We start from the raw sequence: 21917 nt of genomic DNA, 5'->3' as shown, positions 1-21917 counted from the left end.
TATATCATTTTTACCTATTTTATGAGCAAAAATGTTTTCTATGTATATACTTTTGTATATGAGAAATCGTTGGAATTCATATGATTTTCAGCAAGAATGCATTATTATCAATACATTTTTAATGAAAAATTATTAGTGTATCTTCAGTCTTTATTCCTGTAATCCTCCTGCTACCTCCTAGAATGTGTAAACAGAAAGGTAGGCTATGAGTTCTTTTCTCTTAATAAATGGCCAAAAAGTGGAGGAGAGGCATGTTTGTTTACCACTGCCTTTCAAAGTATACCTCCTGTTCCCATTGATATTGTTCTTCCTTCCTGTTTGACAGATAGTGGTATCACTCTCAGAACAGTAGAGTATCAGAAAAGTCCTGCCAGCACCACATGAAGCTGCTTTTCTAATCCTTGATACTTGTTAAGGATCGAATTGTGACCCCCCCCCACCAAAAAAAAAATTGTGTTGAAGTTCTAACCCCTGTACCTATGAATATGACCTTATTTGGAAATTAAGGGTTTTCTTTTGTTATGTTAATGAGTCCATAATGGAGTAGAGTAGATCCTAAACCTAATCCCTTCTAAGTAACATCCTATAAAAACAGCAAAATAGACACAGGCACACATGGGTGGGGGGAGCAGACACCATGTGAAGATACATATACCAGCAGTCAAGGAATGCTTGAGGCTACTGACAAGGAAGGAGTTCCCTAGAGGCATGCCCTGATTTGGAGTTGACCCTCCAAAACAGAAAGACAATAAATTCCTATACTTTAAAGCCACCCACCTGTGGTACATTTTGTTACGAAAGCACTAGGTAACTGAGATAGTACTTCTGCTAAGTGTTTACCTGGAAACCAGGGAGATAAGATCTTTGGTCTGGCCTGGAACTGCTTACTTCCTTGCCTCCACATTCCCTTTGCCATATTCTGCAAAGAGTGTTACCCGCCTGCCTCTCTACAGTTTGTTGTAATTGCCAGTCATTGGAGAAAAGCTTCTAATTTCCTTATTCATAAACCCTTTAGCCTCATATTGGCTTTCCTTAAAGACATTTCATGACCTGAGTATTACAGCCTCAGCAATGAAAACTGATAAAGGTCTTGGACAAAATAAGCATTTGTCAGCCTGATGACAAGAGTTTGATTTTGCTTCAGGCTTTTTTTTTTAAACATGTGTCTTCCAAGCAAGTGATCTCCCTAAACGAGATCCAAAGAAGTCTCAAAATTTCAAAATACTATTCCAGAGAAGCTCCAGGGGAAAGACACCATGCAGACATCTTCAGTGACTGGATATATCCTTTTGGAACCTCTCCAGTTTGGTTGTTGCCTGTTAGTCTCTGAAATCACCCTGTGCTTTGGAAGCTGAACAAGGCACAGTGTCATGATTCGTGTCACAATTCGTTCAACAATACAACCTGCACTCTGATTCTTCACTCTTTAAAAATAACTAGCTTAGAGTTCCTTGAACACATCGCACCAGATACCACAGGGCCTTTCCAAACTTTTCTCTGCTTTTTCTCTTTTTTCATTTTTTTTCCTCACTATTGCCTAAATTTGAAAATCAGCTCAAATCAGAGATGTCAGTTACTATATCCTACTTTTAAAATTCAGCTCTAATATCACCTTCACAAAGAAGCAGCCAGCTGATGTTCATGCCTAGGGCGCTAGGACACCTCTATTATAGCACTCACATCTCTGATTTGCTAGCCACTCCTACTACATTGTAAGCACATTGACGTAGCTGTCTTATCCCAGTTGGTATCTCTAATGTCTGGCACAGTTGGGTCATAAAAGGCACTCAGTAGATATTTGATGAATATAGAATCTACTCAAAGGAGGGGATCTAAGTTTGTTCCTCCTAGACATGTCTAACTCTTAAAATTAGTTCCTGGCGTTAATTTCTTATGAAAAAAAATGTTTATCGATTATGTTGATGATAATTTTAAAGCTGTTCTTTGCTTATGGATCCCTGTGCTTTATAAAGTATGTAAGCAAGAAAAGATTAATGCAGAACTATGTCCTACTTTGCAGAAACATAATTTTATCGACCTGCTTGTTGTTGTTAGTTTCCGTCAAGTTGATTCCCACCCCAAGTGTATAGAGTAGAACTATTCCATAGAGTTTTTAAGGCTGTGACCTTTCAGAAGCAGATGGCCAAGCCTGTATTCCAGGGTGCTGTGGGGGAGTTCAAATGCCAACCTCAGTGGCATCACTAGGGGGATGCGGGGTGACACTGTCAGAGGGGATGACACCAAAACAACTGTTTATAGAATTTTTTTAATTGTACTTTAGATGAAGGTTTACAGGCAAATTAGTTTCTCATTATGCAATTAATACACATATTGTTTTGTAACATTGGTTGCCCACCTCAGGATGTGTCAACACTCCCCTTCTCAGCCTTGGACTCCCCATTCCCATTTGTCCAGCTTTCCCGTCCCCTCCTGCCTTTTTGGTCTTGCCCCTGGGCTGATGTGTCCATTTAGTCTCATATTCATGGTTGAGCTAAGTGTATTAGTGTTTGTTCTTGAGCCTATCTAATCTTTGGCTGAAGGGTGAACCCCGGGAGTGACTTCAGTACTGAATTAAAAGGGTGTCCGGGGACCATACTCTCAGAGTCTCTCCAGTCTGTGTCAGACCAGTAAGTCTGGTCTTTTTTTGTGAATTTGAATTTTTGTTCTACCTGCACCAGGTGACACTGTCAGAGGGGGTGATACCAAAATGACGGTCTATAAAATTTTTATGCAGTGTTTCAGAAGGAATTTACTATTTTTTATATAAATATCTCTGTAGTTAGTTAATAACAACAAAAACATTTTTCGTAAGCCCAGCTTACATGTATCAATATCAAGGCCAAAACTCTATGCTAATTTACTTTTTGAACCTTCTAATGGGTTCTGGTTAGAGCTGTCATTATTACCCAACTACAGTGACACTTTGAATGATGTGATTTCGTCTGTACGAGCTACTGGCACATGCTGTTGTTGTCGGTGTTTTTATAGTTGCTGATTTTGTCAGATTTTCTGGTGTTTTTAAAGTACAATATTGTGGTAATTAGTATTTATGAAGCTATATCAATAACTTTTGAGAATGAAATAGTAAAGCAAAAAGGAATGATATATAGGAATTATGATTTATGAGTAACATTAGTACAAAAACATTACTAAAGATTATATATGGTCTGGTACAGGAGGAGGTCCGTGGAGGAGAAGGTGACACCATGAGTATTGCACTGGGTGACACCAACCCTAGTGATGCCAGTGGCCAGCCTCAAGTGCTTAACCATTTGCACCACTAATATAAAGCTCTTAGCACAGTGCTTGGCAAATAGTAGTCAGTGAATGATAGCGATGATGATTCTGATTATTATGGTTATGACAATGATTATGGGAAAAGAGAAGGAAAAAGGAAGGGGAAAAATAAAGACAGGTACCAGTTTATACAAAGGGAATTCTTTTATACTTTAAACTTACACTCTGAAAAAAACCTATGAACTACCATTTCTAGAAATGATTTGTCATAATAGCTTTAAAATCACTGAAGACTCAGACTGTGGATGTTCTGGTACTCAATAAGAAAGTACAACATTTCCTTTTCGGGCCATTAGCAAATATTTTCTGAGTGTCTGGTCTGTGCCTGGCTTATTTTAAGACATAGCCAGCACATTGCTTCCAACTGTAATATTCTGTGACTTGATATACTAAGTTTATAAATAGATTAGGTACTGTAGCTCAAGGCCAAGTCACATTGGTTGCTATCAGCTCGGCATTTCCTAAGCATCAGTTTAGTACTTTAGCCCCTGGATTTGAATGTGAAGATTAGTGAGGCCCTGAAGGCAGAGACGCAATAGGCACTCCAAACACTATTGCCAGTAGGAAAAATGAAAAATGAAGGTGCTGCTTAATCTTTAACACATTTTCATCACTATCATTTCTCTTGAATTTGCTTTCACAATCTTTTATTTTTTCATGGGTAGTGTAGGAATCTTCATCTTAATGCCTCCTTTCATTCAGCACGCACTGTAGGCCAAGCGTTGCAAATAGGTACTTTACCTAACTTTATCCGCAATCATTACAACCACCCATCTTGTTCCATGGTCACACAGCTGATAAGTGGCAGAATTTGGTTTAGAACACAGCTGCTAGTTACTTTGACTTTCCGTGTTACCAAAGCCTAGATCAGAAAGAGGGACTATAAGGAAAATGTAACAGGGTTGCTTGCCTTTGTTGGCTGTCGGACGTAGACCCTCTCCACTAAATTAGAAAGGACAAATAAAATACTGTTCTTTTTAATACCACCAACCTTAGCACTGATCACACGGCACTACAATTAAATGTTTGCTTCCCCGCATGCCTGCCCCACCTCCAACTCTTTGAGGGCAAGGTAACTTTTTCTTATTCATCTTTATATTCTCAATGCTAACACATAGGCACTCTGTAAATTTTATTGAATTAAATTATTAATAGGCCAAAGAAAAAACTGGTTATGGTAATAGAAACAAAACATTTTCTTATGCCTTTTTCATATGCTAGATGCCCTTTCCTACAAAAGGAGTTTTCTGATTTTTTGCCATTTTGCTATCTCAGATCGGTTGATACGCTGAACCCAGTTTTCACTATTTTGGCATGTACTTAATTGAACTTAATAAGGTAATGAAAAGTCAGAGTCTATGGTTTATTTAGTTGTGCCTGTAATTTAATTAGAGGTTTGTGTAACCCAAATTTAGTAGTATTTACGTATTACTAAGAATCTTTGTATTTTATTTCCTGCCATAATAGTAGTAGAAAAGTTTTAACATGTTTAAAACTTATTACATCAATGAGAAAAGATTATTTTAACATTGTTCAGATTCCATTTTGAGAGTTATTATGGGAGTATCCCCAGCCTGAAGGTCTCTTCTGATACTCTTTTTGTCATCTCCTTTCTCACATTCAGTTTACAGCTTAAAGTGGGAATTTTTTTTTAAGTGTGTCTTCCTGGCATCTCATGTTTAACAGTGTCAGGGGTTTGTGTCCCTGGAACGAAAACTGTTTCTCCAGAGCCTTTTTTTCTCTCAGCTTCCAGTGAAAAGAGGGGCGAGGCAAGCCAGTCGCTTACCACAAAGCAGGTCCACCACAAAGGAAAGATTAAGGGTTTAGAGAGAGGTCAATGTGGGTTTTTCTCTAACTAAACACTTTCCTAAAGTTTCCTTGTGGAAAAATAATGAAGTCATCTCAGAGTTTTTAAAGAATTTTTATTTCTTTTTCACCGTCTGCATTCGCTTGTCTTCTCAGCATGGATGTTTAATCTTCCTCGGCTTTGTGAATTGGCCCAAATGAATAAGTGGTGAGCTGTCTCTCTAGGAGCTAGAGGCTTATTCTAAGGGCCTAATCACTGAGTAAACACATCTTTGCCCTCCCTCTCACAACTGCGATATAATAGTCGAGATTCTAGCACAGTAACCTGGATATTGCAGGGACCAATGCTTTGAAATGCAGAATGGTTGATCCTCCAAAACAGACAGTGCCTGATCTTCGCCTGTCTCTTTCTTCTCTTTTAAATTAAATATTGCCAAAGAGATGCTGTTTTATTGCTTGATATTGTGCATTAGTGCCCTGGATTTCCAAGTTTAGTTTCAGTCAACACTGTAGGCTGCACTTATAGGGAACTCTGCATGTCGGGTTTCTTAGTAGCCTCTTCGGCACATGTGTGTTTGGTTTGGAAGAGCATTTAAATTAAATCAGTGAGATAGCAATGTAAATCACTAATCTCTTTCCCAAAGTCTAATGTTCCATTGCAGTGTTCTTGAGAGAAATAGGCATTTTAAAGATTTAGTCCTTGCCATTGTTCGGTGGGAAATATGCTGATTTAAAAGTGGACAGTTCTCTTGTTCCCAGTATCTCATTAAAAGTAGTTGCTGAGATACGATCAAGCAGAATTAGAGGCTGACATCTCTCTGTCATTCAGTTAGAGAGCTAAGAAGAGGAGCTCTGAATTTGTTAGTGCTACCAGGTTCACGGTCCTTTCCCTAAAGCAGCAGCTTTCTTGGCTTGTTTCCTGAAACTGATTTGGCATTGCTGCTGCCATTTTGTGTCTTTTTTTGCCAGAGGTTTGGTAGCAGATTCAAGTGTATTTCATCAAACATACTAGTAACTATGCTAGCTTGGGGATGCAAAGAAGATTGAAAGAGACCCAGATCTTCGCTCGAGAGACTTAGTCTAGAGGGAAACTGGTAAACAATTAAATATTAACGGAAGAGGTAGAAGCCCAGAAAAGGAAGCACTTAACTCTGCCTGAGGAATCCTGACAGGTTTTATAGAGGCATTGGATTTGCGCCTTAAAGAATGCGTAGGAATTTGCTAGATAAGCATCTCTCCAACAATGTATCTGATTACAAACTTCCTAGTAGCCAGCTAATGTTGCCTGCAGACATGGAGATAGATGAAGAAACACTGAGACTTGTTCACCATTTTATCACTAGTGCCTCCTGCTGGGTTTGATGTAAAGAGTATTTCAACAAATGCTTTTAGAATGAATTAACACACAGAAGCAGAGTGGGATCAGCTGAGCCACTTATACTCAGGAGTCCTATCCTGATTCCCATTACATACTATTTCTGAGAACTGGAGAAGCACTGATGCTATGAGCAGTGGCCAGTGTAGCATCTTCATATTATGTGCGTCCAGCATCCTTGACTATAGCATGATTGATTTCTCTGCACTGGCTGTAGTATCAGAAAAAGAACACTAGGTTTAGAGTCAGACATCTGGGTTCCAATCCCAGTTCTGCTGCTTACTAACTAGCTGTGGAATTGGAGGCAAATCAGCTTTTCTAAGCCTCAGTTTCCTTATATGTTAATGAGGTTAAGAGTACCTGTTTTACAGGTTTATTTTGGGGATTAAAATAGATAATGGATGTGAAAGTAACGGGTGCCTCCTATTCACGGTAGGTACTCAGTGCATGCTTTTGGAATCTTATTCTACCTGTCTACCTCTGGCCACCCTCATCTGCTATAAAATTTATCTTTGAAGAAAATATTTTTATGATTACTTTTTATTATTATAATTTGGATTCTTTATCAGGAAAATCCCAAGCATCAGATTTCTTTACCCTTTCATCAGTATGAACCCTATATTTATCTTAAATGTCTTTTTGTTTAGAATCCCACACAGCAGATTTTTTTTTTTAACAATCATCATATCCTTATTTAATATGAAGAGAAACACCTTCAACTTTCTTGAAATTTCTCTTTGACAGAATTTCACAAGTTGGTTTTATGTGGCCTTTACCTTAAAATCTTCCCATGTCCTCATAATTGTAGCTGTTCTTAAACTCAGCTGTTCTACAAAGTAGCATTAAGAAGTTACTCAGCAATTTAGACACTTTATTTTTGTTAAAGCTGACATGTTGCAAATTATAAGATTTCGGTTTATAGTTTCAGTTATTTTATTGACTATCCAACTATGACTGAGGGACACTTAAATAAGGGGACACATTAAGGACTTTGAAAATTACCTGTGGAACTAAAATAAAACTTTGTTTCAGACCTTTCCCTTTCAAGTAAAAGATTATTCAGTGTTCAGACTTTTTTAAAAAAAACTTTTTTTGAAAGGGATTTAGCCATCTAATTTTAGTATTTTTCTCTGGATAGTGAATAGTTCAAAATTAATATTTCTCATCATATGTAAGGTGTATGTTAAATATGAAGAATGAGAAATCCATTTTACTTAAGGAAAATGCAATTCTATTGCAATTTCTGCTTGAGACAGGCTTGCACATTTTAACAGAAATCTGTGACAGCAGTCTGTAAAACGGGAGATAAAATCATCCTAGCTTTTTTACAGTATAAGGAAGCAAATCCATATTAGTAGATGCTTTACCAACTCCAAGCGTAAGGTACTCTCTCAGGGAATAGCATTTAATTTTTGTTTTTGCTGTTTTATTGACTGATTGTGCCTTTACAAAATTCAAGAAATCTTACGTTAGTGGATATTTTAATTGACTAGTCTTTTCTTCTTTTTTCAGAGAAAGCTTCTTGCTATCTACCTCCACCATGATGAAAGTGTATTAACCAACGTGTTCTGTTCCCAAATGCTTTGTGCCGAATCCATTGTCTCTTATCTGAGTCAAAATTTTATAACCTGGGCTTGGGATCTGACAAAGGACGCCAACAGAGCACGGTAATCATGTTGTTTGCAAGTTATAAGTTGGGCTTCTGTTTTTTTTTTAAAGTCATCACTGTGTTTGGTTTCTTATCATCATAAACGTTTCTCATCCTCAGCATTATGTTTTCTACCATTACATTTCATTAGAACACATGCAGCTATTTATAATTGTGAAAATATACCTAAACTTATAAAAGACTCTTCTTAAATTTAAGAATCACTCTAAAACAAAAACAAAGATGCACTTCTCTAGTCTTTGTTGCAATAAGACAGATACAGTAGATTTCTAATATGTTCTTTAACATTTAGAGAAATATGTTTTTAATAATGTTCAGAAAACGCAAGTCTAACATATAATCATAATGGTAAGTTTATTTTTTAATAACTTCAGTGAAGAAGGCAGGATATTCTGGACCAGTCTAGTGGTATTGGTAATAGCTTAACTCTAGCATATGCTAATTGATGTAATCGCTTTATTGCACACATTCTTTGCACACAGCCAGCAATACATCCATATTCTCAATAGGAAAAAAAATCCCTTTCCTAGCTGTCAGCATAAGTTTACTTAGTTTGTTAATCCCAATATCTGTAAGTGATGAATAATTCTTCATGTTTTGTGTGTTTGAGTTTCCCATATGAAATCTATTTCATCATGTTTAATTACACATGTGGCCATAACATCCCGTGATGCTACTTTGGGTGTGTTAACACAATCATAATCACGGGCTGCTGGCTTGTGAACAGGGAGATTAAATTAATTCATTTCAAGGCAAGTGTCTATTGTAGTTAACTAATTTAAGCGATTATAGAACAATTCGAAATCATCAGATTTGTCTTTTTATTATTTTGTGGCTCATTGAATTTGGGGTTATCATTCAGACTTGGTTTTATGTAATCTGAATCTGAAAAGAAAGATGATTCCTCCCTTAAATGTGAAGCAAAAGAATGTCGAAGCAATTTCTTCATTTAATACTTCATATCTTAAAGCAAATGTTTAGGAAATTTCATAAGATGACTTCTTTCTGCCTTGGAAATCTTCCCTGTTATACATAAATAAAGAACCTTTAGCACCTGTATTTGTTTTAATTAAATTAGGTTATTATTCACACTCAGTTAAAGGTGATGAAAAGCAATGCCAAAAACAGATAAAAATGCAGCATCGAAGGTCTTTCATGAGGCGAAATACATGGACTGAAGACTTGGCTAAATCTTTTGCCATTCACTGGCAGTAAGGAATCTCCTCCTTTCCTTTTATCCACAACTTGATGGAGAAGGAAACACTATTTCTAAACCATCTGCAGTGGCTAAGTTCAGCTGGCTACCTGCTGTTATTTTGTTCTATCCTCCGTTTAGTTCCTTAGTTCCTTTTATTTTACAATGACAAAAAATTGCAGTGTAGTTTCTTTTGAAAAACAGTGTTTGAGGGTTTTTTTTTTTTATGACTAGCAATCAACAGCCATGTAATTGCTTTGTTATGTTTTACTAAAGAAGTCTGTTAAGTAGCACAACTTTGATACACTAGTAATAAGAGTTTGCAGGTTACAGAGACACCTGTGGTGACCAAAGCAACAGAAGCTGCTTATTAGAAAAAAGCCAGTACAGCTGTGTCCTATTAACTCCTTATGACACTTTTTTAAACACAAAATAAAAGCCTTATTTAAGGCTTCAGAGCTATTTCTGAATGATGAATTGCAGGACTGACTGAAGTATGATAGGATATTTTAATGTACATTTTAAAAAATGTAACATCCCATTATTAAGCTACTGTCATGAAAATAAGAAGTGATATTAAAGACTGAAAATAGAAATACCTAAGTTTTCAATTTAGTAACCATTTATGGAACAAAAAATGGGAAAATGGGGAGAAAGAATGGAACAATTTCTGGAATTTAAGATACTTGACATCCTTATTCAAAATCTAACTATATAAATTAAAGACAGTTTTAAGGTATTACATTTCTTTATATAAAGTAACTGAAATAAAATTATATAGGTACTTTATATACAGTTCCAATATTATTATTGTGAAGGCAAACAGGAAAATACACATTTTACAAATACAAGATGAAAATTCTTTGGAATGTCATATTCCCAAAAGAGAGCAAAAGTGGATTTCCTTTGATATATTAACTGTAAGCAAATTAACTGATTAGAATAATTTATTGCCCTAAGAAAGGATTTAGCTTAGCCAGTTTTCTTACTGCATATCATAAAAAAATAAAATTGTCTAATTGAGTTTCCTGCTGTATGATCTTTCTTAGATTTTTATCACCATACACCTCCAAAGATGTTTGTCATGAAAATTGAGTCCATGATCCATTTGATGCTTTTAACTTGGAGTAACAAAACCTCAAACTTTCACTCCCAACTCAGTAGAGGACTGTTTCACCAATATTTATTGATCAGTGGTATACATATCAAAAGTTGTTGTGCCATTATTTGAGTATTGCCAGAGAGCTAAAGTAGGGTAGATAGATATATGGAAATGTGGAAGAGATTTCTAGACACACAAATAAAATTGTTGCTGTGAGTTTCCTTTTAACTATGATCTCTTTATGACAGCTCGGTGGATTATGTGTCTAGTACCATGTATGACGATCCTAGTTTGGGTTAGTCATATACACTTACAGAATCCTGGACCTATAAACTGTTTTAATCTGGATGCTGTTTTACCTGGTTTTTTAGGACTATCGACTGATATTTATAGCTGGGGCCATTGATGCCCAAGATGGGAAAGGACCTGCCAAGTAAATTTACTTTTGCTAAAGAGATACTCTAATTAAGCCTATAGAAACATTAGCCCCCCAATCAAAATTTAGTGTGAATTTTTCATGTGTATAAAAGATAAAACTTGTTGTTTATAGAAGATAAGTGGAAACCCTGGTGGCGTAGTGGTTAAGTGCTACAGCTGCTAACCAAAGGGTTGGCAGTTCGAGTCCACCAGGTGCACCTTGGAAACTCTATGGGGCAGTTCTACTCTGTCCTATAGGGTCGCTTTGAGTCGGAATCGACTCGACGGCACTGGGTTTGGTTTTTTGGACAGAAGATAAGTGAAGGATATTGAACTAAGTGAATGTTTTGGTAAAGTTACTAGAATATGAATGTCACAAATTTGAGTTGCACTCACTTTTGTAAGTTAATTTCCTGATTTCTCTAAAAAAAACAGATTTTAAAAGAAACAGATTTCCATAGAATGTCACTATTTTCCACCCCTGTGATGTTGATGGTTTGGATTTCCCACCTCTAAACTGACTCTAAATAACTTTTTAAGTTGGATACTTAATTGGCCAACCCACATCTATATAAAATGAGTTAGAGTAAATTGTCAATTGATCATGAAACATTCCAAATATGAACTGAGACATCAAACTTTAGCAGTAATGATTATGTGCCTGTCTTCTCCCTAACTAAATTATGATCTCCTGGAAGGCCTTGTATGTTTTATTTGTCTTATTAACAAGACACTTTAAAAAATTCCAGGAGAAAGAAACTCAATAAGTATTTGGCAAATAAATGTATATATCCAATTCTGTCTAAGAATGTTGCTTATAATTTCAGTATTTCATGTCTAAATTGAAGTTTCTTCCTTGGAAAACTATAGTGTTGTTGGCCACCATGTCCAGTTGGATTTGAGGGTTGTTCTTTCATAAAGCTGTAGGCATAAAGCCCTTGTTAGTCTTAAGAAGGACTTGAGGGTATAATTTCTTAAATATCCGTTTGACCAATGATTCTGGTAGAAACAGTAGGATGGACCTAAAAATGAAAGCTAGAAACAGGTAGGTAACAGTAAACAAGAAGCTGTTGGTAGCACAATGGTTAAACGCTTGGCTGCTAACTGAAAGATTGGTACTTCCAACCCACCAGCCAGCCCTGCAGGAGAAAAGACCTAGCAGTTTACTCACGTAAACATTTCAGCCTAGGAAACCCTATGGGGCAGTTCTACTCTGTCATATATGGTCGCTATAAGTTGGAGTCGACACCATAACAGCAATAGTGAACAAGGAGATCCTGCAGTCACTTCTAGAAGTGACTAAAAAATATCTTAAGGAAGGTATATATATCTTCACATTTATTCATTGGGGAAGCATTTACCAAATGTTTAATATGAACCAGGTGCTGTGCACTGAAGATGAAAAGATGAACAAAACACAGTCTTAACCCTCAAAACACTCCTACTCTAGCAAGCCAGACATAAGAGCAAATATATAATATGAGGTATGTACAAAGTACTTTGGGAGTATAGAGGAACATCATATTAAGTACCTCTACCTGAGGGGGCAAGGAGAGTGCTTGAAAGAGGAGCTGACACAGAAAGATGAATTTGAATTTTACCCTTTCTGTTCAGAGATTTTTATATTAGTAGCGTACCTAGTCTATTGGATTGCAGATATTTCCTATTCTTTATAAAAGTGTACTGGTATTTAAAACCTCGGAATTAGACCTGGGATGAAGGATCAGCGGTTGAGGTAATTGTGGAGGAAAGAAAAAATAGAGGTAGCTGGCCAGCTAATATAATCCTGTATGATCTTAACCAGATAGAGGGTTCAGTGCAACCAGCCTGGATGGACAGATCCAAAGAAGTTATTTTGTTAATGATTCATCCTATCATTGGCATATGCTTACAGGCAGATAATGAAGCAGAGTCCACATCCCCTTTTGGATGTATAACATGTAGAAAACCATCATGGATTTAACTTATACAGCAAAAATATTTTTGAGCCCCTTATTTTCTTAGTGAATGAATGCTCATCAATGAGAGAGTAATTTCTTAAAATTCAGTCTTTGCTTTGCTTCAGTCTGGATTAAAATGTACATCCTATATACTTGCATAATATCCCTATACTAATTTGTATTAATGGCTGTCAGAAGAGACTCTGAAACTTGTTCTTGAATGTAGAGTAGCCAAAGCGAAGGGAGAAATAATAATGTAAAAGAGCCTAACACAAGATATCAAAGAGTGGTTGGAGAAGGCAAAGTGTTATAATGAAATGTGTAAAGACCTGGAATTAAAAAACCAAAAGGGAGGAACTCACTTGGCATTTCTCAGGCTGAAAGAACTGAAGAAAAAATTCAAGCCTCGAGTTGCAATATTGAAAGATTCTATTGGGAAAATACTGAACAACACAGGAAGCATCAAAAGAAGATGGAAGGAATTGGTCAACGTTCAACCATTTCAGGAGGGAGCATATGATCAAGAACCGATGGTATTAAAGGAGGAAATCCAAGCTGCACTGAAGGTACTGGCGAAAAACAAGGCTCCAAAAACTGACAGAATACCAATTGCAATGTTTCAACAAATGGATGCAACACTGGAAGTACTCACTCGTCTATGCCAAGAAATTTGGAAGATAGCTATCTGGCCGACCAGCTGGAGGTGATCCATATTCGTCCCCACTCCAAAGAAAGGTGATCCAACAGAATGCAGAAATTATTGAACAATATCATTAATACTACAAGCAAGTAAAATTTTGCTGAAGATAAACAGTTGCAACAGTATATGGACAGGAAACTGCCAGAAATTCAAGCCAGATTCAGAAGAGAAAACAGAATGAGGGATATGATTCCTGATGTCAGATGGATCCTGGCTGAAAGCAGAGAGTAACAGAAAGATGTTTACCTGTGTTTTATTGACTATGCAAAGGCATTTGACTGTATGGATCATAACAAATTATGGATAACATTGTGAAGAAGGGGGATTCCAGAACACTTAATTGTGCTCATGAAGAACCTATACATAGACTAAGAGGGAGTTATTCAAACAGAACAAGAGGATACTGCATGGTTTAAAATCAAGAAAGCATTGTATCCTTTCGCCATGCTTACTCAATCTGTATGCTGAGCAGATAATACGAGAAACTGGATTATATGAAGAAGGATGCGGCGTCAGGATTGCAGGAAGACTCGTTAACAACCTGCAATATGCAGATGACGCAGCCTTGCTTGCTGAAAGCAAAGAAGACTTGGTGCACTTACCGATGAAGATTAAAGACTTCAGCCTTCAGTATGGATTATACTTCAACATAAAGAAAACAGAAATTTTCAAACCAGACCAATAAGCAACATCATGATAAATGGAGGGAAGATTGAAGTTGTCAAGGATTTCATTTTACTTGGATCCACAGTTAAATGCCCATGGAAGCAGCAGTCAGGAAACAAAACAACATATTGCATTGGTCAAATTAGCTTCAAAAGAGTGTTGAAAAGAAAAGATGTCATTTTGAGAACTAAGGTGCACTATACCCAAGCCATAGTGTTTTCATTTACCTCCTATGCATGCAAAAGCTGGACAGGGAGTAAGGAAGACCGAAGAAGAGTTGATGCCTTTGAATTATGATGTTGGCAATGAATATTGAATATACCATGGATTGGCAGAAGAAGTACAAATCTGTCTTAGAAGGACAGCCATCTTAGATGCGAAGATGACAAGGCTTCATCTCAAGTACTTTGGACATGTTATCAGGATGGACTAGTCCCTGGGAAAGGACATCATGCTTGGTAAAGTAGAGGTCAACAAAAATAGGAATACCTTCAATGAAATGGATTGACAAAGTGGCTGCAATGACGGGCTGAAACATAGCAATGATTATGAGGGTGGCGCAGGACTGGACAGTGTTTCGTTTTCTTGTACATAGGGTCACTATGAGTCCACCCAACTTCTGGGCACCTAACAACAACAATGTGTATTAATGGCACTCATTGCATTGTATGGTTATCATCTTGCTAGGTTTTCAGCTCCCTGAGGTCAGGGAGCTATGTCTGTCATCCTGTTGCTTTACACAGTGCATTAAAAATAGTAAGTGCTGTATTAATAAATAGTCTCTAAAAGGCTTACTGAAGAATAATGGATAAAAGAGAAGAGATTGTGTAGTAACAAAAGCATTGAAAATGTTGCTATATCCCTCTAGTAGTGTGATCATCTCCCTCAGCCCCTGGCAGGACTAATAAAGCTAAAGCCTTCATTGTCCTTGCAGGATGAATTTAAAATGTCCAGACTGGGTATCGTATCCTCTGCTAGCCCTGTAGAGAATGTTTTCAGGGATGCTCATGCACCCCAGGCAACCCCAGGCCATTTAGAAAGAGGCATGAATCTCAACCCAGATGAGGTCATTCAGGGGTTCCAGAGTTTCTTTTGCAGATTCACCAAGTCTCTGTGATAACCCAGAAGCAATTGGCCTCCCAAATTGGGCCATCCTGGGTTGCTGTTGAGCCTTCTGCAGTGGCAGTAGCATTGATTAAAGTAAACATGTATATATATAAGACCAGAGTGCTAATCTGGCTACACTGCAAGATAAGCCAAGCAACCAGCAAGTTCCACTGGGCACACTATATAAAGTGTAAAGCATAAATTTGCTTTCCCCTCTTAGGGCTAATTGGATGCCTACTAGATGCATGGGAGCATTGGTACATCAGGACCCTCCATTCTGATCTGTGGGCTCTTGGGTGAAGTTGCGTCATCAAGGAAAGCCACATAAGATACGTAGCACAGTAAACCACCAATATTAACCACTAATAAGTGGCTTTTAGGTGTCTCTTATTCTGGCCAGGAGGGCCCACAAGACAAACGTCTTGTTTTGTGCTGCTTTAGATGATCCAATTCTAGAAAACTTGTAATCAAACATTGAATTTAACTAGTATAGTGCCAAGTAGGTAATCAGCCAGCTACAAGTGCTGAAGAATGAGTTGCTTTATTTGAGAAAGTTCCTGAGGTAAAAATGTTTCTCACACCAGTGTAAAAAAGTGTACATGCTACAAAATGTTAAATCAAGCATTGCACACTATTTCTAGGCAGTGTCCAGAGTTTCCTAAGAATTGCTGACAGTGCCTGGGCTACAGAGGTTGCATGTAATAACATATACATAGCGTTGTATTAAATTTTGCGTACACAGTACCAGTGTTCATAGACGGGAATTCTGTTGCCTGCCTATAGTAGCTTTTGAACTTAATGCTGTTGGGTGTGGTGTTTCAGGTCACTCCAAACTTCCGCTGCTGTGCTGACAGGTACTTGTTAGCCTTAATATTCAAGTGATAGTTTTCCACGTTACTTAATCTTTAGTAAGAGTTAATTGACTTAAAGTACTTATTATCAGCAGGCTCTCTTCACCTGCACTTTCCATCTCAGTAATTAGCCGTATTCACAATGGCTAACCCTTAATTCCAAACCACTCAGTGGTTCATGCCTGGCTGAAGCCTAGCTGACCATGTTACTCTAACCCCATACTTCCATGTGATCCAGCACGTATAGCCCAGGTGTGGGGTCTTCAAGGGTGCACAAGGAGTGTTAATTTCTAGCTGCTATTTGTTTACCCTAGGAGCAAATATGGATTCTGCAGAAGTAGCTAATAAAACAGATGGACAAGTTGTGGTCGGGGTACTAAGATTTCTAGAGAGCATTCATGCCAGATTTTCATGTAATTTTCCCCAAATTTCTTTATTCTCTTTGTGCAAAATTTTCCTTCCAGTTCTTTTAAAGGAAGTGTATTGCCATCCTAAACATCCCAGGTCAAGGGCTTAATTAATGCTTTAAAATAAAGGTTCCAAAACACCAGGAGAGTTTGTCATTTTCTCCCTGGTTTGTTTTGTGAGGAGGGAGGAGAGAAGGTGAGGAGGAACCCCTCCTGTTCCATGATTACATCCTACCCACTCATTTTCTCCTTCTCTCCTCTGCTTTTGATTTTTAGTGGCGGTCTTAACAGAATGTCAAGATCAATTTGCAGCATGGTTTAACTCAAGGTTTGTGTTCTGCCAGCAGCAATTGTCCCTGCAAACAATGCCGTGTGTTCTTGTAACTTCAGAAGCTTTTAGAAGGATCATGGCAAGGGCAGCATCTAATGACTTTATTAGTGTAGGGTTTCAAAATGGGCTCAGTAATTGTTCATATCTTTTTGTCAGCAAGTCATAATTACTGCTCAGCATTGTCCAAGGGTGCACTTGTGAATAGTTTCCTAACAGTACTGAAAGGAAGGGAAAGGGGGAAAGGATAAAAGGTGATGGCCTCTTTGGATAGAGAACAAGCCAGTCTGTATATAGATGGTGGCTAAACTGTTTATAATACATTCTTCACTCTTTGTAAAATAGAAGATTATCCTTTTTAAAATGTTCGCTGATATAATTTTAAATTACTAGTTTACAAGCCTTTTTTTACTCTGTGTTTGGATACTTCCCTTACTATTACTTAGTACTATAGTCACAGCTGCCTGGTGGTACATGCATTGCATCTAAATCAAAGCATTTGTGTAAAAAAAAATAATAAATAAGCAGATTTTTTCTTTATATTAATCTGATTGATGCTATTCAGGAAATATGCATTTAAATCAGATGCAGTTTTCAATAAGCAGTGTGCTTGAAAGCTATTGTTTGAAAAGAACAATCAAAAGGTGATACTATTGACAAACTAGTACAAAAGAACAACATTGTTAAGTTTTTATCAAATCCCCTTTTTCTCATGCACCTGATCTTTCTTGTTGTCCTATTAGTCTTCTCCTTGGTCTTTCTCCCAAGCACTCTGTGCTTTGAACATTCTAGGTATCTTGATTGTGAGAGTCACAGAATTAAAAGAATCATTGCCTTCTTAAGATGTATGAAAGCTTAGCTTAATATCAAGCCTTTGCCCCTTTCTTGTGTTCTGTGGCTGAACCCTTTCTTGTTCTGTGACTCCCTGTGGTGTACTTACGTAGAGAAATGCACAAATATTCACTCCTAATAGCCAGTTGTCCTTGTGTTTTAGGATATACAGATTCAAGTAAATATGACTGCCAGAGATATTGATCCAGTGTTTATACAGGGTATACAACTTGAGTTATGTAATGAAACAAATTCTAAAAATAAAGTATTTTTTAAATGAAATATCTTTTTTGATTGGTTGTTTTTAGTATATCCCATCATGTCTTTTGCTTTTCTTTTTGGCTGAAATTGAAAAGGTCTCATAAAAGATTTGTTTGTTTTCTAACTGTTCTGTATTAATAATTTTTATATCCATGGTTGTTTCTAAAGAATTTTTACTAATCATATCACCTATGCCATTTAAACTGGTAGCAGATTCTTCCTCTTCCATAAACACTGGTAGTAAAATGGAGAAATTGTAAAAGAAACGTATTGATTCCATCAAATAAAGTCAGGTATGGACACTATAACTAGTTTCTGGCTTTTTTCCCAGTGTTTGCTTGTCAGGCTGCATAGATATGGTCAGTCTGCAAAAAAGTTTTAGTGCCTAATAATTTTGATGATATAATCTTCCGAATAGCCACCAAAAAATTGAAAGAGGAAATAACTATTAGTCTGAAATTAGGGAGTGAGATAGAATCCCATTGCTTATATGTTTAGATAATTCATTAGGAAATAGATTTGGTGTCTTTTCTTCAAGGATATGTTTGTATCTCTGATCTTCATTGCATTATGGTAGTAGAGAAGAAGAATAGATAATTTTGTATTCACAAAAGGTTAACTACAGGGATTTTTTTTTTAAGCCATCTGTCAACTTATCCACTGTTGGCTAACCCAGTCTATAGCCACAGCAACAATTTAAAGAATTCTCCTAAACAGTGTCCTTTCATGTATGTTTGCTTTCCTCGATCCATGATCAGCACCAAAGTCCTTTTAAGCATGTACTTTTGTATACACCTCTACTAAGGAAAGGATGAGACAAGTGGACATGAAGGGTAAAGAAAGAAAAATTTGAGCTTTGATTGCTGTATCTCAGTCTGAGAAATTATGTTGCCCACTCCTAGCAAATGAGATATTGGAGGCTCTGAGCAGCTCCCAAATAAGTTGCTTAACAACTACAGCAACAAAACTTTATTATGTGGCTATTATGAAAGATATATAAGGATTAACTTATTGTTAGCTCTTACAGCAAAATCCATACACATTTAAATTTAAGCTAGTTGCTATTCGAAAAAGACTGATTTTTGATACAACTATTTTTTCAATGTTTATGCAGCCAGACATTAATCATAAGAAGTAGAGCAATTAAGAAGTGGAGCTCAGTCAGGCTGGGAGTATGAAGAACAGGTGATATTAGGCAAGTGATGTAACATTTCTAGGCCTTTTTTTTTTTATCCATGAAAATGAGGGGGAGGGATCTATTTGACTCAAGACTTTTGACCTTTTCTTTCTAAAACTCTATGATTTTCTGATGACTTCAACAGAACTCTTTTTAATAAACAAGTGAGGGTGAAACAAGACTTCATTTTTTAAATAAATGTTAATAAAATTAATAAGGGTGTTGTAGTGTCAAAAGAGGTCTTATAATCGTCTTAACCAGCTTTGGATCATCTAGTCAGAATTGTCTCAGTGGGGTGTAGTTAAGAAAGCCACAGTCATTTTCTGCCCCTGTCACCCATCCTTACACTTAGAGCTGTGTTCCAAACCTTGCCGTTGGTAACAAGGGGCATCTGTTGAAAGAGTAGTTATAGCTAAGAGCAAGAGTAATACTACTGCTTTTAAAGGACCAAAATATGTAATAACTACAACCATTAACTGAGCACCTCTGTGTGCCAGACACTGTGTATATATGAGCTTGTTTAATTCTCACTTATGTTCATTAACTCATTTAATCCTTTATATGTGAGGAAACTGTTTTTGGCTCAGAGATATTCTGTAACTTACCCAAGGCATGCAAATGGTTGTACCAGATATAAATCCCAAATCTGCCTATGCTTTTCTGCTATATAATGCTTCTTGTTTCATACCCTTTTCATGCTGTATGATTTAGCAACAAAATTATATTGAATAATTACTATATGCAGAGCCCTATGGGAGATGTAATAGAAGTATAAATCATGGACATTTTGTTTAGGGAACAAATAAACATGTGATTCACCAAATTTTAGATTTAGGAGTTAGAAGCATCTTTAGTCAGTTAGACAAAAGCCATGCAGGCCTTTTTTTTATGAGATGCTGTGCCTGAATACTGCCAGGGGCAGGGAAATGAAAGCCAGAAAAGGTAGCGTATTTTTAAGCTGCCTTAAAAACCAGAAAGGTCTTTGCTACAATGCTCCTTCCTATAGAGAGCTTCCTAAAGCTTTCTCCCTTTTAGTCATAGTTCTGGCCTTGAGATTACCTGGAATAAGCCTATCTTCTCTTCTGCATTACAGCTTTTTATCCATTTAACCATAGCCATGTTCTTTGACTTAATTTTCTGCCTTTTCTTACCAAGTATATTTAGTTCTTTCTACTGCTCCTCATACGATAGGATGTCTAGGCCTTACTCCTTCTAAAGGTGCCCAGTATTGAACATAGTTCTTCAGAGGTGGTCAGTCTGGTGCTATACACAATTCTATTTTGGAATTTTATTATTGGCTTCTATTAAACGCAGAGAACCAATTAAAACTCCCTGTTTTCCAACTGAGTTGTTATTAAACCAGATCTCTGCCATTCTTTACTAATGCAGTCGATTGACAAGATGTTTTGGGGTTCAGATTCTACCTTTTAAGGGTATTCCCTTTCTCTCCCAAGTTTTATCACTCACAAATGAGACCTTACTCCTTATCACCTTTACTCCTGTCATCAATCTTGATATTTCTCTCAGTTCCTAGACATGTCCAACTCCAGAGAAATTTTCTTCTTCTTTACCACACTTCAGTGTGATTGTCAGTAGAAACTATATTAACTCATATATTTTTATTTCAAACATCTTGCTCTGTCACTTTCTGTCATTCTCACTCATTTGTTCAAGTTTCATAGGTGCTACAGTTTTTTCTTCTCATCATGCCTTCCCATCTATCGACCCTATCACTTTCTCTCCCTCCATCCACCTTCTCCTGTCTCTGGCCTTCATTTCCCTCCTTGTTCTATTTAGATTTCAAGGTTCATCATTATCACTTCCTTGTGATAATTTAAACCCCCTCAATTCTGTCTCCCTGCGTGCATACACCTTTGCTGAACTCAACTATTCACCTTCTTTGTACCTGGACTTATACAGCTGAACACTGGAGAAAATCACACTGACTCTTTTTTTCTTTTTTCTGTAAACACAAACTTTAAATGAGCACCTAATAATGCTGGGCATGCCTTCGGTGGCTCTCTAGTTAGTGCTCTTTCCCTGAGAAAGTTGTCTACTTCATACCTACTCCTCACTCACCAAACATGTTTTACTCCCCTTTACTTAGTTCCCTTCCCAGCTGCCCTGACTAGTTGACTGAGAAAGCAGAAGTCATCAGGAAGACAAATGCCCCCATTTTTCTATCCTTTAGGTCTCAGTTTAAATGTCTACTCCTCAGAAAGGCCTGAAGAACCTTCCTAGAGAAGGCTGTACTACCATCAGTCTATTTCATAGCACCCTTCTAGAACTTTTCATACTATGTCATTATTTTTGTTTATTTTCTAATTTTTTGCTAGAATTTAAGGTTCCTAAGTGTAAGAATGCTCTTTTTCACTTTCGTTTCTTACTACAATACTCAGTGATTACTTCTTGAATGTTATAAGGATGCAATACAACATAATAGTTAAGAGTACGAATGAGCTTTAGGTTTAGTCAAACCAGGGTTGAAATTCTAGCTATGCCACTAGCAGCGTGGCCGTAGGCAAGTTGCTTAACCCCTCTAAGCTGCAATTTCCATTCAAAAAATGGAAATAAAACCACATTCCTCACAGAGTTATTGTTAGAATTAAACAGGATAATTGATTAAAAATTCTGGCACACAGTAGGTGCTTAGTGCATTTATCTATATGTATGTATTTGCTTTCTTTATCTGTGACAGTTATGAAAATGTCGACAGGAAAAAGCCAAGTGATAAACTGACCACTCTCAATTTCGTAGTACTCTACAGATTCAACGTCCTGGCGACAAA

General features: G+C 37.0%; 1 protein-coding gene across 3 annotated transcripts in view; it reads left to right on the top strand.

Moving 5' to 3' along the window:
• The window catches only part of FAF1 (Fas associated factor 1), a 620612-nt gene that overhangs the window by 433867 nt on the left and 164828 nt on the right, over positions 1-21917 (top strand). For all 3 annotated transcript variants that reach the window (XR_010321387.1, XR_010321388.1, XM_010591294.3), the window contains exon 13: positions 7991-8145. Coding sequence is in view for 1 of the 3 variants with exons in the window: in XM_010591294.3 (XP_010589596.1) it covers positions 7991-8145 (155 nt within the window). In the remaining 2 variants the exon portion in view is untranslated. The remainder of the gene's footprint in view (positions 1-7990; positions 8146-21917) is intronic.

Source organism: Loxodonta africana, chromosome 3 (assembly GCF_030014295.1).
Source record: "Loxodonta africana isolate mLoxAfr1 chromosome 3, mLoxAfr1.hap2, whole genome shotgun sequence".
Lineage (NCBI taxonomy): Eukaryota > Metazoa > Chordata > Mammalia > Proboscidea > Elephantidae > Loxodonta > Loxodonta africana.
This window is presented reverse-complemented; position numbering and strand designations above follow the sequence as displayed.